Genomic DNA, 18,078 nt, shown 5'->3' on the forward strand with positions numbered 1-18,078 from the left:
AATGTGTACAGCAAACAAGCTAAAAAACACAGAAATAAGTTTTTATAAGCTGTTCCAAAAAAACGAGCGTTTAAGAAGATAAAAGTGGATACAGGCAATACGAAGTGACGCTTCAGCAGGATGAATGGGTACATTTTGGGATCCTGACACTCAGTATGTCTCAGTGTGTGTATGTGTGCAGTAAACATTTTGTCACTGTTAAGTCAAATATCCAAATGTCCGTTTTATATATGATATTTCCTGTCGTTGATTACATTCCCCTCTAGTCGCCGTAGTTATCAGTGTAATATGACCTGTAGCGCTCGTTTTTTGAGTCAACAGCTTATAAAAACGTCTGGGTTTTTGCCTCTGGGTTTTGTTTAGCTTGTTTGCAGTTCACTTTGTCACATATCAGCTTTTATACATTGTTCAGTTTTTTGTAATAAGTCCGAAATGACAAGGAGGCAGCCTCCCGCAATGCAAAGTCAATGGAGACGGCTTGATTGTTCCCATCAACCCCCCCCCCCCCCGGTGGGCGTGGTCTTTAGATTATGACGCGTGTCGCTCTGTCTCTATGATAGCCCTGAACACTGCAGGAGTTCACATGCAGGTGTTCTGCTTGCGTCGCGTGTGAAATGTCTTCATCTCAGGTACAGTGGCATATGTTTCAGCATGTCATATGAATATCATTTCATGGGTTTTATTTTTTTCAAATGCCAAATGATCGCGATGCTCACGTTTACAAGCCAGCATCATTATAGTAGCCTAGTCTATTGGTTCCCGTTTTACAGAATCTATATGATACTTCAATTCAATGTTTGAGTGGTAGGTAATAACCATATATCGTCAATATTATAATATCAAGCTACCCTAGATGAATCTGCAAATTTTAAAAATCGATTTGCATTATAGCTTAGGAAAGACAAATAAACCAATATCACAGTCATGTTAGGTATCCTAAAATATGATTTTATACGTCTTATGTATTTAACTTACTTGCAAGAATGTAGCCCCTCCTCCTTCAGCTCACGCCAACGAGCAAACGCTGGCCCAATGTTGATCCTCGTCCTGCCTTTAATCCGATCACTTTCTCATTTCCTCTTTTTGATTTCCTCCGACAAAACCTTTGCTTTTTTATTTTTCTGTGCTGCTTCGGCCATGACTATAACATTCGGCAAACAAATTATAGTTTTTCTCGCACGTCCGAATTTAAGGAAGTGGGGGTGGTGGTGGAAGTGACGTACATGCCGTAAAGCAGTCGAATTTTGTAGTTCTTTTTTTTCTTGGGTTACTACCCGAAACCCGAAGTTTAAAAGTACGATTAAAAACGACACAGACCCAGTCAGGCTATGGCAGACGTGTCATTCAACCTATTGTAAGTCGATGTATCATCACAAGAGGTTTGAAAATATATTATAAAGGTTGAAAAGTTACCTAGTGCTGCTTTAAGTCTTTCAAGTTTTTCACCAAATTAAACTGATATTGTGCTTTTAGTATTAACTCAATATTTTATCTCACATTTACTTGATTGTATTTGACATTGATTTCATGAGTTCACACTTACATATAATTCAGAGAGAGTAAAGTTTTAATGCGTATTTGGCATGCTGTCCGGGGGGAGCTCTGAATTTGGCCCGAGCCCAGAGTATGTATGTGGTTAGAACTAGAAGTGCGGAGAAAGGGTGGTGGAGGGATGCTGATAAACTGTATCAAAAAACTGTATCAGCAGAATATATATACACCTCTTATCGTTGATTGGCTGAGTGCTCCTCCTGAACTTTGTTAATAAAACATCATACATTGTAACATTTTTTCATGTGAGAGGAAAGGCTTGACAAATGTTTAAAATCCTCCCCACACTGAGAACAGCGGTATGGCTTCTCTCCAGTATGAAGTCGCTCATGTGATTTGAGGTGTGGAGACTGAGTGAATCTCTTGTCACAGTATGAGCACTTGTAAGGTCTTTCTCCGGTATGAGTTCTTTGGTGCTGTTTCAGATTGGCAGCTCTAGAAAAGCATTTCCCACATTCACAACACACATGATCTCTCACTTCATTATGTGTTTTCTGGCAACACGCATGATCTTTCACTTCATCATGTGTTTTCTGGTGCTGTTTAAAACTCTTTAGCCATGAAAAACACTTTCCACAGAGAGAACACACATGAGGTTTCTCATCTGAATGAACTTTCATGTGTTGTTTCAGATGTGATGATGAAATAAACTTTTTACCACACTGATCACAGTTAAATGGCTTTTCTCCAGAGTGAAGGCGCAGATGATACTTCAGATCAGTTTTACATTTGAAACTCTCTCCACACAGAGTACAGTGGTACGGCTTCTCTCCAGTATGAACTCGCTCATGTGATTTCAGGTTTTCAGAACGACAGAAACTCTTGTCACAATATGAGCACTTGTGAGGTCTTTCTCCAGTATGAGTTCTTTGGTGATTTTTCAAATGGGCAGTTGTAGTAAAGCTCTTCCCACAGTCACAACAGACATGATCTCTAACTTCATCATGTGTTTTCTGGTGCAGTTTAAAATGACGCAGCCATAAAAAACTCTTTCCACAGAGACAACACACATAAGGCCGCTCACCTGAATGAACTTTCAGGTGATGTTTTAGATTTGACGATGAAATGAAATCTTTACCACACTGATCACACTTGAATGGCTTTTCTCCAGAGTGAACACGCAGATGATTCCTGAGACCAGAGTGTTGAGAAAAACTCTTCCCACACTGAGTGCATGTGTACGGTTTCTCTCCAGTGTGAATTCTTATGTGTGTTTTAAGGTGTCCTTTTTGACTGAAACTCTTTCCACACTGAGAGCAGGTGTGTGGCTTATTAGCTTTTGTTCTTTGAGCTTTGATGCTCTGCTGTTCGTCCTCTGCTTCATTCAGTTCATGTTTTTGCGGTTTCGACTCCATCCAGTCTAAAATGAAAATATTATGTGGTTAAAATAAGTTCAAGTGACCTCTGATTTAACAGAAGAAAGCAACAGAGTATCAAGTATCAGATCTTTGATGTGCCAAAGTTTAGTTCTGTCTTTTTCTTGTTAACCCATTTAAACTGTGGAAAGCTATTCAAGATTATGTTAATTTAGATTAGGGCAGCACAATATCGAAAACTCCCTTTTTACACATCTTGTTATGTTACAGGCTTATTCCAAGTATTCACAGCCTTTGCCATGACACTCAAAATTGAGCTCCGGTGCTCCTGTTTCCACTGATCATCCTTGAGATGTTTCTACAACTTGAGTGGAGTCCTCCTGCGGTAAATTCATTTGATTGGACATGATTCTGAAAGGCACACACCTGTCTAAATAAGGTCCCACAGCTAACATTCAGAGCACAAACCAAGTCATGAAGTCCAAGGAATTGTGTGTAGACCTCCGAGACAGGATTGTATTGAAGCACAGATCTGGGGAAGGGTACAGAAAAATGTCTGTAGCATTGAAGGTCCCAATGAGCACAGTGGCCTCCATCATCTGTAAATGGAAGAAGTTTGGAACCACCAGGACTCTTCCTAGAGCTGGCCGCTCGGCCAAACTGAGCGATCAGGGGAGAAGGGCCTTAGTCAGGGAGGTGACCAAGAACCCGATGGTCACTCTGACAGAGCTCCAGCGTTTCTCTGTGGAGAGAGGAGAACCTTTCAGAAGAACAACCATCTCTGCAGCACTCCACCTTTCAGGCCTGTATGGTAAAGTGACCAGACGGAAGCCACTCCTCAGTAAAAGGCACATGACAGCTCGCCTGAAGTTTGCTAAAAGTACCTGAAGGACTCTCAGATCATGAGAAACAAAATTCTCTGGTCTGATGAAACAAAGATTGAACTCTTTGGCCTGAATGGCAAGCGTCATGTCTGGAGGAAACCAGGCACCGCTCATCACCTGGCCAATACCATCCCTACAGTGAAGCATGGTGGTGGCAGCATCATGCTGTGGGGATTTTTTTCAGCGGCAGGAACTGGGAGACTAGTCAGGATGAGGGAAAGATGAATGCAGCAATGTACAGACAGCTTTGAAGAAAACCTGCTCAAGAGCTCTCTGGACCTCAGACTGGGGCGAAGGTTCATCTTCCAACAAGACAACAACCCTAAGCCCACAGTCAAGATAACAAAGAGTGGCTACAGGACAACTCTGTGAATGTTCTTGAGTGGCCCAGCTAGAGCCTTGACTTGAAGCCAGACTTGAACCCAATTGAAATTCTCTGGAGAGATCTGAAAATGGCTGTGCACCGAAGCTCCTCATCCAGCCTGATGGAGCTTGAGAGGTCCTGCAAAGAAGAATGGGAGAAACTGCCCAAAATATGTGCCAAGCTTGTAGCATCATACTCAAAAAGACTTGAGACTGTAATTAGTGCCAAAGGTGCTTCAACAAAGTATTGAGCAAAGACTGTGACTACTTATGTATTTTTTAATTTTAATACATTTGCAAAGATTTTAAACAAACTTTTCACATTGTCATTATGGGGTATTGTTTGAAGAATTTCTGAGGAAAATAAGGAATTTAATTCATTTTGGAATAAGGCTGCACATAACAAAATGGGGATAAAGTGAAGCGCTATGAATACTTTCCGGATGCACTGTATTGCAATTTAAAACCATGTCACCAGATGATTTGAATAGCTCTATTTGAAAAGTATTAATCATTCTAGAAAAATAGGGGTGATTTTGTAGGGGAGTGAATCTGCATAGAAAATAATAAATTACAAGCATAGATAAATACAATAGAAGAAAGATACAATTGAAATAAGCAGTGTTTTTTCAGGTAAATATAACATTATATAGGTGCAGAAATAAAAAAAATCTAATCTAAAATAAGTCTTCACTGTATAAATGAAATATTACTCATATTTAATTAATTAATACAATTGATCTTTGTTAAAGCTACAAAAGTAATTTTCTCTTTCTCTTTTGTTGTTTGATTACCATTGGTGACAAACAGCTGCGGGTACATTAGGCTGTCCTTTTAAAGATGAATGTGCGGACCTAATATGAACATGCATCTTTCTTTCTCACATAACCGACTGTGTTTACGAGGATACTCGCTGAGACATATTGACTTTTTTGCTATTTTTTTTGCTAATTTTGCTATTTCTCAACAGTCAACAATGAAGAATCAAGAATGGACACCAACCTGTTTGTTCCTCAGTATCTTCATGTTTTATTCTGGATGGTTCTGGATCACTCATGTCTTCAATCTCCTTTTTAATACACTCCATCTTTAACAGTCACGCAGATTTCAGCTGCTACACCTGGAGTTTGTCCTTCTCTTGTAGGATGATGTGAATGTTCCCAGTATTTATTGGTGAATTGTTGTGGGAGGGGCTTCACTGCAGGTGTGAACTGTGATCACTGTGAGATACACAGGACCAGATCTGGAAAATTCAAAAGATAAATTCCTGAATTAATACTGGATTACTTTAAAGTGGGTATATTATGCAAAATTCACAGATGTGTGTCAGCAGTATGTGAATGGGCTGGGTGAGAAGCACAGAGTCTGCCATTACGTTATCCTCACTGTAACAGCTGGAGTGGTGCAATGTCTGCGACAAGTGTTATGAATGTTAAAACTACTGATATATCGCCCTGTACTGTATGTATAATCCTGTATGTTTGGGTCATTATAAACGGTTTAATACGGAAGTAATTCAAAAATATGAAAATAAATATTAGTTGGGGCACCTGCAAAAATATAAGGTCATAAGGACATAAGGTATGCGAGTAAACCTGCATCGACACAGTTTTTATTTGTACTATTTCACAATTTTGGTGTATAATTCCATTGTTCTTCACTGTTTTCAAAATGTATATTAAATAAAATAAGATGAGCAGTGTTAATATTTTCTTATTTCTTGGGCTTCACTTTCTAACTTTTCTACCATGGTACGTGTGCACAATCAGACAAAACATTCAGTAGTCCTTGGACGCATTCGCACACACCCAGACAAAACATTAAGATACACATACACACATTTTGCGCACATACATGTTTCAGTTACACCTTTATATGACCTTTCATCCTTAATAAATTTGAGAATGTTATAGTACTGCACTGTGTCTGTGGTTCCTTGAGCATTCTCCCAAGATATCTTGCGCTGCAGCTGCTGCCACACATCACAGGGGTGGACATTGACTGATGATTGAGAATATGGATATATTGACAGTCTACCTAAAAGTTAGATTCTAACAAGCAGTTTGCGGTTCTCTGTCGCTATCGAACATTTCACTCAAGGCCGAGATAAAGCTGGCTAGACATTTGTCAGAGATTAACTTTGCACTATAATTCAATGTACCGGATCAAACCCAAACTATTTTTTCCTTCCAAATGTACTTTGTGGACGGTCCCTTCCTGGCGTTGTAACACATTGAGGGTAAAAACATATATACCGTGATGTGTGTTTAGTTCTACGTTCTAACAATTCTTTACAATTATACTTATTCACTAAGAATCTATTGACATTTTTTTTTTGCGGCTGAATATCTGTAGAATTTCCAACGTCAAACCAACTTTATACACTCCAGTTGGTCTGTTTTGCAACATGTTCAATTAAAATCCCAGCTCTACATACCTGGCATTCTGGAGACCTTTTGCCACATATGAATGCATCCAGATGTTATTTAATCATTCCTCCAGTAATTCATCCAGCCGCTTTTCTCTCCGTGACAACAAAAGCAAACTACTAGCGTCTTCTTCTTCTTTGTTTTTATGGCGGGTGGCACCAACGTTAAGGTGCATTATCGCCACCTGCTGTGTTGGAGTGTGGATCAGAGTTTACCCATTACCGCATAAACATACAAATAACCTAAATTATCTTAATCAGATCGGTTCTCTTGAGATAAAGAAGTAAACTCTCTAATTCATAAGTAAGTATATTTTTAAGCTTTAGTCCTTCCTTCCACCCCAACCTTTCTAAGTTCATCTTCATTGTTTCTCGTTCATTAGTCACAAAGAACATACTCTACTGACTCATCTATTCCACAGTGCTCACATAATCCTGTTGGATGCTTATTTATTAATTTTAAAGTTTTATTCAGCATGGTGTGCCCAACCCTTAATATTGATCAAATATTTCCTTCCTTGGTGCTTCTTTTAATTATCCTCACTACGCCTACTTCTCTTTGTATTTCATAAAGTTGACGTCCTGTGTTTCCTGTATCCCATTTTTGTTGCCACTCTTAACTGGTATATGCTTGAATTATTGCTTTTGCTTCATTATTTAATAAGTGAGATATTCATGCTCTCCTTATTTTCTATAGCTTGTTTTGCTAATCCATCAACCACTTCATTGCCCTTTATCCCCCTATGAGCTGGTATCCACATCAATTTTACTTTGAAGTAAAATTTTAATATTACTATATTCTTAAATATATACAGATGTTCATGTATCTCATTTACTGTATCCTACTGTGAGATGAGAATGATTGCAGTGACTTTAAAGGGTTAGTTCACCCAAAAATTATTTATCTCATGATTTACTCCCCCCCTCAAGTCATCCTAGGTGTATATGACATTCTTCTTTCAGACGAACACAATCAGTTATATTAAAAATGTCCTGGCTAAAAATGACTATGACAGAATAAATTACAAATAAGTAGAAAATCGAAATGACTAGCAAGTAATAAACTAAGCAACACAACAAAACTGAGCATTCACAAAAACACTTACATGTCCTCACTTCGTTCCGTGATCAGACGTTTCTCCTGCCGATTAACTAAGTCAACTTTATAAATGTTCAGTTCACCGTGCACGCTCTTTATAATGAGCACAAAAAAGCCAAAAGGCCGTAAATGGCCTAAAACTATGGCTGCAAAGGGCAGCTTAGTGCAAAAGTTATCAATAATCATTACACATATTGATTAAGACAAGATGTTGTTTTGGTTTTATTTCTCATAATTGCATATACTATCAGAACACAATATAGTACACTTAGTAAACAAGTAAATGACATTTAAGTATCTAATAAAAAAATACATATTTAGCACACAACCCATCCTGACTAGGGATATGATGGTGAGGAAATTTTCCCACCGGTTAATCGACGTGTGACAACACCGGTAATATGGTATCACCAGCGGGGGCTTTTAAATCGCTAATTCTAAACCGAAGGTAAACTGCACAGGACCGCACGGCCATTCATAACGGAGCGGGGCAAAGCAAGTGTTTTCAATTAATTCCTATGGAAGTCCTGAGAGAAATAAAGTACAACAAAAAAAATGAAGGCCCTTTCACACCAGACACGTAACGAAAAAGCAAAGTGGAAAAGTGAATATCGCGTGTGCGAATAGTTTGCGTCAAAACCATTCCCATCAGCCGCGACACAAATATGAATTTGCGACGTCTGTGACGTTTCAGAGCTCCAACATTCCAAAACATTCACGTGACAGCAGAGAACACACGGACACTTCATCATCCAGTAAAGACCGAAAATAAGGTTGGGTGCACCAGTCTTAAAGAACAGAGAGTCTGAAGGGGAGTATGCAAATCTTGTAAAGGAGCTGAAACTTTATCATGGCCGGTTCCGCTCTTACTTTAGAATGTCTATGGGACAATTTAAGGAGCTCCTCCAGAGACAGTAGCAGCGCATCTGATGAGACAAACCACAAACTTCAAGAACCAATCGATCCGGAGCAGCTGTGTTTCCAGTTGAGTCACAATGTAAACATTTAAGTGCCACAGACATACTGACGGAAACACATTCACTTTCCATAGTCGCAGACACAATTAGGTTTAGAAAAAAAAATCAGCATGTTTTAATTCAAAAGGTTATGTTATCGTTGTCTGTAGACTACAGCGATTTGCATGCACTCCCATCTGTAATCTCGTGAGAAATGCGATACCTGGCTAAGGTTAATGTTGATTGGATAGCTAGCGACATCTACTGAACATTTTGTCACCTTTGTTTCCTTGGATGTGATTGGTTGAAGCATTTTCTGTCACTGCGAGAGTTTAAAAGAAAAAAATTCGCCATTGAAGCGGAAAAAATAAAAAAAAATTTGGCCGCAGCACATTCACGTTCGGTGAATTATTCACACGTCAAAATCGCGCCCCGTGTGAAAGGACTAATGCTGCGTTCACACCAAATACGAATAGAGCGCCAAAATTGCGTCTCCCGCGTCTAGTTGGGCGCTTGAACATTTTGAATCCATTTGCGTGTCCACAGCGAATTGGACACACATATAAATCGAGCGTGTGAAGCAAAATAGACGCGTGTTCAAGTCGCTCCAGGAGAAATGTGTCATAAAACACCACTCTGCCTCTTTTCATTAAAAAAATATATTAAACATTAATAGCCACACAAATGTGGTCCAGGCAACGCACTACCTACATTATATTCACTGCATGTATATTTAAATATCCTAAAATATAAAGTTATGAAACTTCTTTGCCCTCAATCAAAACGCTGTGGCAGACGACAAATTATAGATTCATGAGCTCAAAGATCACCCGTTAGATCTACACAAGACGAATTCTCTCTCATGTTTAACCACTACAGAGACATCCGAGCCAGCGGCAAACGTCAGAAGGACTTGCCGAGGAAAGGCTGCTCTCGCTGGGGTTAATGAGTGCTGAGCGCCCGGTGATCGCCAGGATCTCACAACTCCAAAAACCAAAGAGTATTTTTTTTTAAATAGGTGCTCTCTTTATAAATAAACCACATATCTGAGCTTTAAACAACATCCTCACCTGAAAAAGTCTTAAAACTACATTTTGTGACACAATAGTAGTATTTTTAAATTATGTGGGGTTTCTCATCACGTCACTTTACCACGTGACAGCAGCAAGCACAGGCTCCTGATTGGTTAATGTGGCGCGAATTGACGCCAAAGTTAAAAATTTTCAACTCGGGCGTCAGATGCGAATTCACTTCAAACACGTGAATTCAAAAAAAGAATCACCCGAGCATATTGCGCAAGACGCTAAATTCGCGCACGCGCCTTTCCATTGACTTAACATTGAAATCACTCGCTCCTGACGCTCTATTCGCGTTTGGTGTGAACGAAGCATTATTAGTGAATGAGACCCACTGTGCTTTTAGTATAAACTCCATATTTTATCTCACACATTTACTTCAATGTATTTGACATTGATACATTACAGTTTTTTCATGAGTGGAAGGCTTGACAAATGTTTAAAATCCTTCCCACACTGAGTACAGTGTTACGGCTTCTCTGCAGTATGAAGTCGCTCGTGTGATTTCAGGTGTGCAGACTGAGTGAAACTCTTGTCACAGTATGAGCACTTGTAAGGTTTTTCTCCAGTGTGAGTTCTTTGGTGCAGTTTCAGACATTCAGCTCTAGTAAAGCTCTTGCCACAGTCACAACACACATGATTTCTCACTTCAGTATGTGTTTTCTGGTGCAGCTTAAAATAATAAAGACTTGAAAAACTCTTTCCACAGAGAGAACACGAATGAGGCTTTTCATCTGAATGAACTTTCAGGTGTTGTTTTAGATGTGATGATGAAATAAACTTTTTACCACACTGATCACAGTTAAATGGCTTGTCTCCAGAGTGAAGGCGCAGATGATACTTCAGATCAGTTTTAGATTTGAAACTCTTGTCACACTGAGTACAGTGGTACGGCTTCTCTCCGGTATGAACTCGTTCATGTGATTTCACGTTTCCAGACCGACAGAAACTTTTGTCACAGTATGAGCACTTGTATGGTCTTTCTCCAGTATGAGTTCTTTGGTGCTGTTTCAGATTATCAGCTCTAGTAAAGCTCTTCCCACAGTCACAACACACATGATCTCTCACTTCATCATGTGTTTTCTGGTGCAGTTTAAAATGGCGCAGCCATAAAATACTCTTTCCACAGACAGAACACACGTAAGGCTTCTCATCTGAATGAACTTTTAGGTGTTGTTTTAGATGTGTTGACAAAATGAAATCTTTACCACACTGATCACAGCTGAAAGGTTTTTCTCCAGAGTGAATCCGCAGATGATTCCTGAGACCAGAGTGTTGAGAAAAACTCTTTCCACACTGAGTGCATGTATACGGTTTCTCTCCAGTGTGAATTCTCATGTGTATGTTAAGGTTTCCTTTTTGACTGAAACTCTTTCCACACTGAGAGCAGGTGTACGGCTTATTAGCTTTTATTCTTTGAGTTGTGATGCTCTGCTGTTCGTCCTCTGCTTCATTCGTTTCATGTTTTTGCGGTTTCATCTCCATCCAGTCTAAAATGAAAATATTATGTGGTTAAAATAAGTTCAAGTGAACTCTGATTTAACAGAAGAAAACAACAGAATATCAGGGTCAGATCTTTGATGAGCCAAAGTTTTGTTCCCTCTTTTTCTTGTTAACCCATTTACAATGTGGAAAGCAATTCAAGATTATGATCATTTAGATGTATTTTCTATATCATTTATCATCTCTAATTTGTTCATTATTTCACATCCACCTGAAGTGTTACCTTAATGTTGTTTCTCAACAGTCAATAATGAAGAAACAAGAATGGACACCAACCTGTTTGTTGCTCAGCATCTTCATGTTTTATTCTGGATGGTTCTGGGTAACTCGTGTCTTCAATCTCCTCTTTAATAAACTCCATCTTTAACAGTCACACAGATTTCAGCTGCTACACCTGGAGTTTGTCCTTCTCTTGTAGGATGATGTGAATATTCCCAGTATTTATTGGTGAATTGTTGTGGAAGGGGCTTCACTGCAGGTGTGAACTGTGATCACTGTGAGATACTGACGCCCACAGGACCAGATCTGGACAAATCAAAGAGAAGTTACTGAATTAATACTGTATTACTTTTTCAGCAAACACATATGGTGCCTTTAATTTAGTTCAAATATAAAGCATTTTGATGGTTACATATTAGTAGTTGCTCATTTTTATGTAACCAAGTACATTAATGATAAATCAGGGCACAGGTTCTGTTATTTGTAGGGCTGTCAAAAGATTAATCGTGATTAATCGCATCCAAAATAAAAGTTTGTGTTTACATAATATATGTGTGTGTACTCTGTTAATTATTATTTATATATAAATACACACACATTCATATATATATTTAAGAAATATTTGCATGTATATACTGTATATACATTTATATAATCTATAATATACATAAATATAAATGTTTTATATATAAAAATAATACTTTTTTCTTAAATATATACATGCTTGTGTGTGTATTTATATATAAATAATAATTAACAGAGTACACACACATATATTATGTAAACACAAACTTTTATTTTGGATGCGATTAATCTTTTGACAGCCCTATTTATTTGATTATTATCTAAACTAATCAGAAATCCAACATAAGACAAAAGAAATCAACTTATATTTATAAACCGAATAGAGGGGGTGGTGGGTATAAGCAACAATTCTTCTAAAAATTGTTAAATCATTTCAGAAAGTTCTGATATTAAAACATGTTTAGGTTGCAAAGTTGTAAGCCTTTAAAATGACTGAAAATACATATATAATAACAATAAGGCAGTAATATTTGGTTCAAATAAAGTATCAAAAGCAATTAATCACATGGTTTCATAGAACAACACTGTTAAAATACATAATATAAACAATAATACTATGTACATTATGTATTCTAACAAATGCCTGAAGAGGGCGCCAACAGCCTGTTGTTGATACACTTTACAGCAGATCAAACTATAAGCAACTTAAACTCAAAGCATATGCAGAGATGGAGTTTGAGACACACTCCAAGCATGTAAATGATAATTTATAACAATTTGTGTGGAGATTTCCTCTACTAAATATTTCACGGTCAACTGTTAGTGGTATTATAATAAAGTGGAAGCAATTGGGAACAACAACTCCCAGGCCATCACAGATCACAGAGCGGGGTCAGCGCATGCCAAGGCACACAGTGTGCAAAAGTCACCAACTTTCTGCAGACTCAATGGCTACAGACCTCCAAACTTCATGTGGCCTTCAGATTAGCTCAAGAACAGTGCATAGAGAGCTTCATGGAATGGGTTTCTATTAGGGGTGCACGATATTCACAAAAATGTGATATTGCGATATCGATAATGAATATTGCGATATCGATATTAATTTCGATATTTTTAAGCCTATGTAAAATTACAAAAGTAACAGAAAACGCATCAAAATAGATTCATAACAAATAAAACTAATTCTTACAACACAAGGTTTAAAGATTTTCAACTGACAGTCATATCGGACTGGTACAACATGAATAAATACATAATCATATCTGGCTGTACAGTAGGGATGCAACAATACAGTTAGTCCACGGTTCAATACATACCTCGGTTTTTAACCACGTTTTTGGTTCGGTTCTGATGGCTTGTCACATCAGTTTTTTTCTATTCTATTCTTAGCCGACAGGAACAGAAAGAGTTATTATTATTTTTAAAAAATTTTGTTTTTATTGCAATAATCTTTTTGAATTTTACTTAAAAGACTTGGAAAAACCTTACTTAAAACTATACTTAAAAAAACCTTGTACACATTCCTAGTGTATAGTATAATATAAAATAAATATATATATAAAGATTTACAGTGGCAGCTCAGAGCAGTACAGAATGAAAGTGTATGAATAAATGTAAAGTTAAAGAGAGAGTTCACTCAAAAATGAAAATTCTGTCATCAATTACTGGCGCTCAAGTTGTTTTAAACCTGAATAAAGTTCTTTCTTCTGTTGGACATAAAATATATTTTAAAGAATGTTGGAAACCAACAGTTGCTGGTCCCCATTGTAGGAAATAATAATATGGATGTCAATGGCTACTATCAGCTGTCTGTGTTCAACAGAAGAAATTAATACAGGTTTGAACAACATTAGATGAGTAAATAATGACATTGTTTTAGGTGAACTGTCCCTTTAAGGACTAGCGGCAGCATGTTCACTAAAGGCTGCGCTTCTGTCAATGTAAGACCTCTACACATCTAATACACAGACACGCGATTTTACTTTCACTTTAGACATAACTGACTGTGTTTATGTTAACCATGTGTGTATTTGACAGTATTAGCGCAATAAGACTACTTAGTCCAGTAATCACGTGTTTGACAGGCTTTTAGTGCGCGAGCTCAGCGCATGTTAAAACAGTGCATGAGCACGCGAATGAAATGTTTAACCGGTAACGTAATGCTTTAAAACGCATTCAAATCGCATTCAAATAATGAACTCGTGATTGTGAAAAACTATAGTGTTCCGTGAGTATAACTCTCTGACACCAGCATTGCAAGCGTGGCTAAACACCCCTAACTTGTGCATAGTGATCGGATATCTGCTCATATCAGCGCGTAGACTGAAAGGCACACTCAAAGAGAGCCGAAATAAACTGAGAGAAATATTTAAAACGGAGAGAAATAAAAATAGGCTTGTGGTGGTTCTTAACTATTTCATCTTCTCCCTGAGCAACACTCATTTTCTTACTTTTGTGTTCTTTCTTTTGCTCCACTTGCTCCCTTCGCTCTCTCTTTAGGTCCTTTCTTTTCTTTCTCTTCGTTTTGTTGTGCGCTGGTGTGTGCGTCGAGCCGGCCCGACAAGTGTGTGTGTGTGTGTGTGTGTGTGTGTGTGTGTGTGTATAGAGCGAGAGAGAAGTGAGAGAGTGACGGTTAGCTTTGGAGCGAGTAGGAGGGACCCGGTTTTTAAAAAAAATAGATCCGATAAATAATGTATATACAGTGAAACGCGTCTCAATTTGTTTTAATATAATATCATAATAACGCATAATTATCGTGAGACTTACGATATAATATCGGGCAACGTGATATCGCGATAACGATATTAAATCGATATATCGTGCACCCCTAGTTTCTATGGTCGAGCAGCTCATCCAAGCCTTACATCTCCAAGTGCAATGCAAAGCGTGGGATGCAGTGGGGTAAAGACTCTAGAGCAGTGGAGACTTGTTCTCGGGAGTGACCAATCACACTTCTCTGTCTGGAAATCCCATGGAGAAGTCTGGGTTGGGCAGTTGCCAGGAGAACGGGACTTGCCTGACTGCATTGAGCCAAGTGTAAAGTTTATGGTGTGGGATTGTTTTTCAGGGGTAGGGCTTGGCCCCTTAGTTCCAGGAACTCAAATGCTTCTGCATACCAAGACATTTTGGACAATTTCATGCTCCCAACTTTGTGGGAACAGTTTGGGGACAGCCCCTTCCTGTTCCAACATGACTGTGCATCAGTGTACAAAGCGTCGGTCCATAAAGACATGGATGAGCGAGTTTGGTGTGGAGGAACTTGACTGGCCTGCCCTCAACCTGATAGAACACCTTTGGGATGAATTAGAGTGGAGACTGCGAGCCAGGGTTTCTCGTCTTACATCAGTGCCTGACCTCACAAATGCGCTTCTAGAAGAATGGTCAAAAATATCCATAAACAAACTCCTAAAACTTGTGGAAAGCCTTCCCAGAAGAAGTGAAGCTATTATAGCTGCAAAGGGTGGGCCAACTCCATATTAAACCCTACGGATTAATGGGGGATGTCATATAAGTTCACGTGCATGTAATATATATTAAACCCACAGGGCCTATATGCCTTTGTGAATTCACCTCATAGTTTGGGTATGATCATAACTTCTGAGTTCACTTGACTTTATAATGCTACAGCATATAGAGCTCAATACATTTTACATGTTGTACAGGTTGTTGTAACGTTTTATGTAATGTCTTTATTTAACCTTACTGAATATAGTACAGTTAAAATGTAAAGTTTAACTTGAAGTTAGTTTTTAAGTTGACTTGTCGCTGTCCAGGCATGTGGTGCTGAAAGCACACGGTTCTGCTGTGCACCAATGTATTGCAAGAACTTTTAAGTGTTTTAATTTTCTTTTAATTAGTAAAAAAAAGTATGTTTCAAAAGTTTGTCCGGATTGTGATTTAGAGGACATGTAAAATCTACCAGATGCTCCCACTTGGACCTTGAACTTTCAACATATTTTCAGTGGTTGGTTGCATCCCAAATGAATCCCAAATCACTTGAACATTATTAAAGCACCCTCCAAAGGACACACTCCAGGTCATAGTTTGGGTATTGTCATATCTATTGAGTTCTGCAGCAAAGGCACATGGGCTGGGTTGCTTCTCTAAACCAGGTTTATCATCCCCAGACTTCAGCTAAGTTGTAGTATGTTCAGTAGACTGTAACAAATAAACTCCAGTACAAGAAGATTTCTGTTCCATCATGTGGAAACTATTTAGCTTTATATGTTACCATAAATCAAAGTCAGGACCATACCCAAAAATATGAGCTATCTGTTTGGAGAGTGCTTAGTAATGTTCAAGTGGTTTGGGATTCATTTGTGCAACCACTGAAAATATATTGAAATTACAAGGTGAAGGTAATAACATCTAGAAGATCATGCTCAAATTTTAAATTTGTTTTTGTGTAATCTAGTCAAAAACTATTGACATCTAAATGTCGATAATTTAAAAGAAATCAAACACTTAACAGTTATTTCAATACACTGGGGCACAGATGAACCCTGTCCATTCAGCACCATGTGCGTGGACAGCGACATGTCATAGAAATATAGACAAGTCTTTCTAAAAAAAATAAAAATTAAATACATCGCTAAGTTTGTTGGAGGTTAAATGTTTAGATGTAGTATATCCAGTAAGACATTACAGAATTTTCTTTCAGAATACGTACAATATCTTCAAGTTATTGAAACTTCAAGGTGCAGGTAGTGCTACTTAGATGTTAGTTTTATTCTATTTTGCACATAAGGGCTGGGAGGTTTTTGATAAATCTTTTCAAAAACTGTTGAAACCTTAATGTTGTCATTAAAAAATAAAAAATACTTGTATTTCAATGCACTGGAACGCAGCTGCACCACACGTGTTCAGTGACATGTCATACAAACATATACATTGCCAAATTCATGACAGGGGTATATAACTAATCAGAATAGATCACCTATCTGAGGAAAATATTAAAAGACTTCCATATTTCAATTGATTTTCAAGCCGTCTTGTTACACGAGTTAGATATAGTCTCAAAATAATGTTGTACTTCAGCAAGCAAAACATGAAAAAGTGGTTTCTGACCTGAAAATGTACATTTAAGTATTTCAAAATGTGTTCAAATAAATTAAGTATGTATATTTTGTTTTTGTGCAAATGCTCTTTTTACCAATTAATTCCAAACAAAACATTATCCCAAAGTAAAAGAAAAATCCTTGTCAATGTTCTCAATAACAAATAGGGAAAAGTCTTTCCACAGTAATATATAGAGTAATGGCAAAGCCAAAATATACTCACTAAAGTCTCTGGGTGCTGTTTATAAAAAGAACAGTTTGTATCGATATCTTTTTTGAATTTCTTAAAAAAAATTAAAAACACGATGGACAATTCGAAAGGAAACTTCTCTCATTTTATTAGTAATTAATCAGCCAAACTTTTCCCCAGGCAATATCAGAAACAAAAGCATTCCAATAAACATTTTTTTTTAAATTATTATAATTTTTTTAACATGTCCTGGAATTTGTTGACGGTCCCTTAAAGATCGTTGCAGTCACCACCATCCATAGAGACCAATGTTTTTATTTTATTACTATTTTATAAAACAACGACTACAAGAGAAAGCAGAGTTGAAGCTAATAGTCATAACTTGTTAATAATAACGATTTACTCATATGAACCATTTAGCATACACCACAATAAAGTTATTAAAGACAGAACTCCGATGTTAATATGAAACCAACTGGGTTTGCCTTTATTAGGAAGTATTGAACGTGTCCGTAACATGTTTTTGATGTATAATATCATTGTTCTTCCCTCTTGTCTTTTCAAAATGTATAACGTTAGGCATATTAAATAAAATCAGATCAGCAGTTTGCGGTTCTCTATCGTTATTGCACATTCAACATACAACATTCAACTAAAATCACAGCGCTACATACCTGGCATGCTGGAGACTCATTACCACACATGGAAGCATCCAGATGTTAGTTTAATCATTCCTTAAGTAATTTATCCAGTAGCTTTTCTTTCCATCACAACAAAAGCAGACTACTGTTGTTAGCAGTTAGCACTAAGCATTATCAAAATCATCAAGCCGCGTAGGGGAGGGGCTCTGGAGAGGAGCTGAGTAAATTCAGTCTCACTTCACACGACAGCAGATTCGACTGGGAGCAGGT

At 37.8% G+C, this 18,078-nt stretch overlaps 2 protein-coding genes across 3 annotated transcripts; both read right to left on the reverse strand.

The window, feature by feature from the left end:
- Nucleotides 1-1,127: 1,127 nt before the first annotated feature.
- On the reverse strand, nucleotides 1,128-6,693 carry LOC307129940 (uncharacterized protein). The gene is made up of 3 exons (XM_079822745.1): nucleotides 6,552-6,693; nucleotides 5,117-5,357; nucleotides 1,128-2,911 (listed from the first exon to the last, which is right to left on the reverse strand). The coding sequence occupies exons 2-3, from the start codon at nucleotides 5,199-5,201 to the stop codon at nucleotides 1,773-1,775; spliced, it is 1,224 nt and encodes a 407-aa protein (XP_079678871.1). The 5' UTR covers nucleotides 5,202-5,357; nucleotides 6,552-6,693; the 3' UTR covers nucleotides 1,128-1,772.
- A 1,148-nt stretch (nucleotides 6,694-7,841) lies between these two features.
- On the reverse strand, nucleotides 7,842-17,998 carry LOC307129959 (uncharacterized protein). 2 transcript variants are annotated; one of them, XR_013816976.1, is made up of 3 exons: nucleotides 17,842-17,998; nucleotides 11,453-11,701; nucleotides 7,842-11,163 (listed from the first exon to the last, which is right to left on the reverse strand). XR_013816976.1 is itself a non-coding variant. In XM_079822780.1 (2 exons), exons 1-2 carry the CDS (start codon nucleotides 11,535-11,537, stop codon nucleotides 10,142-10,144), a joined length of 1,107 nt encoding a protein of 368 aa, XP_079678906.1. In that variant the 5' UTR covers nucleotides 11,538-11,661; the 3' UTR covers nucleotides 7,844-10,141. The 2 variants fall into 2 exon arrangements, 1 of the variants encoding a protein (XP_079678906.1); XM_079822780.1 differs by lacking the exon at nucleotides 17,842-17,998 and having other exon boundaries at nucleotides 7,844-11,163; nucleotides 11,453-11,661.
- Between the last annotated feature and the right edge of the window lie 80 nt (nucleotides 17,999-18,078).

The sequence above is a fragment of the Gobio gobio genome (assembly GCF_949357685.1).
Source record: "Gobio gobio genome assembly, chromosome: 8".
Taxonomy (NCBI): Eukaryota; Metazoa; Chordata; class Actinopteri; order Cypriniformes; family Gobionidae; genus Gobio; species Gobio gobio.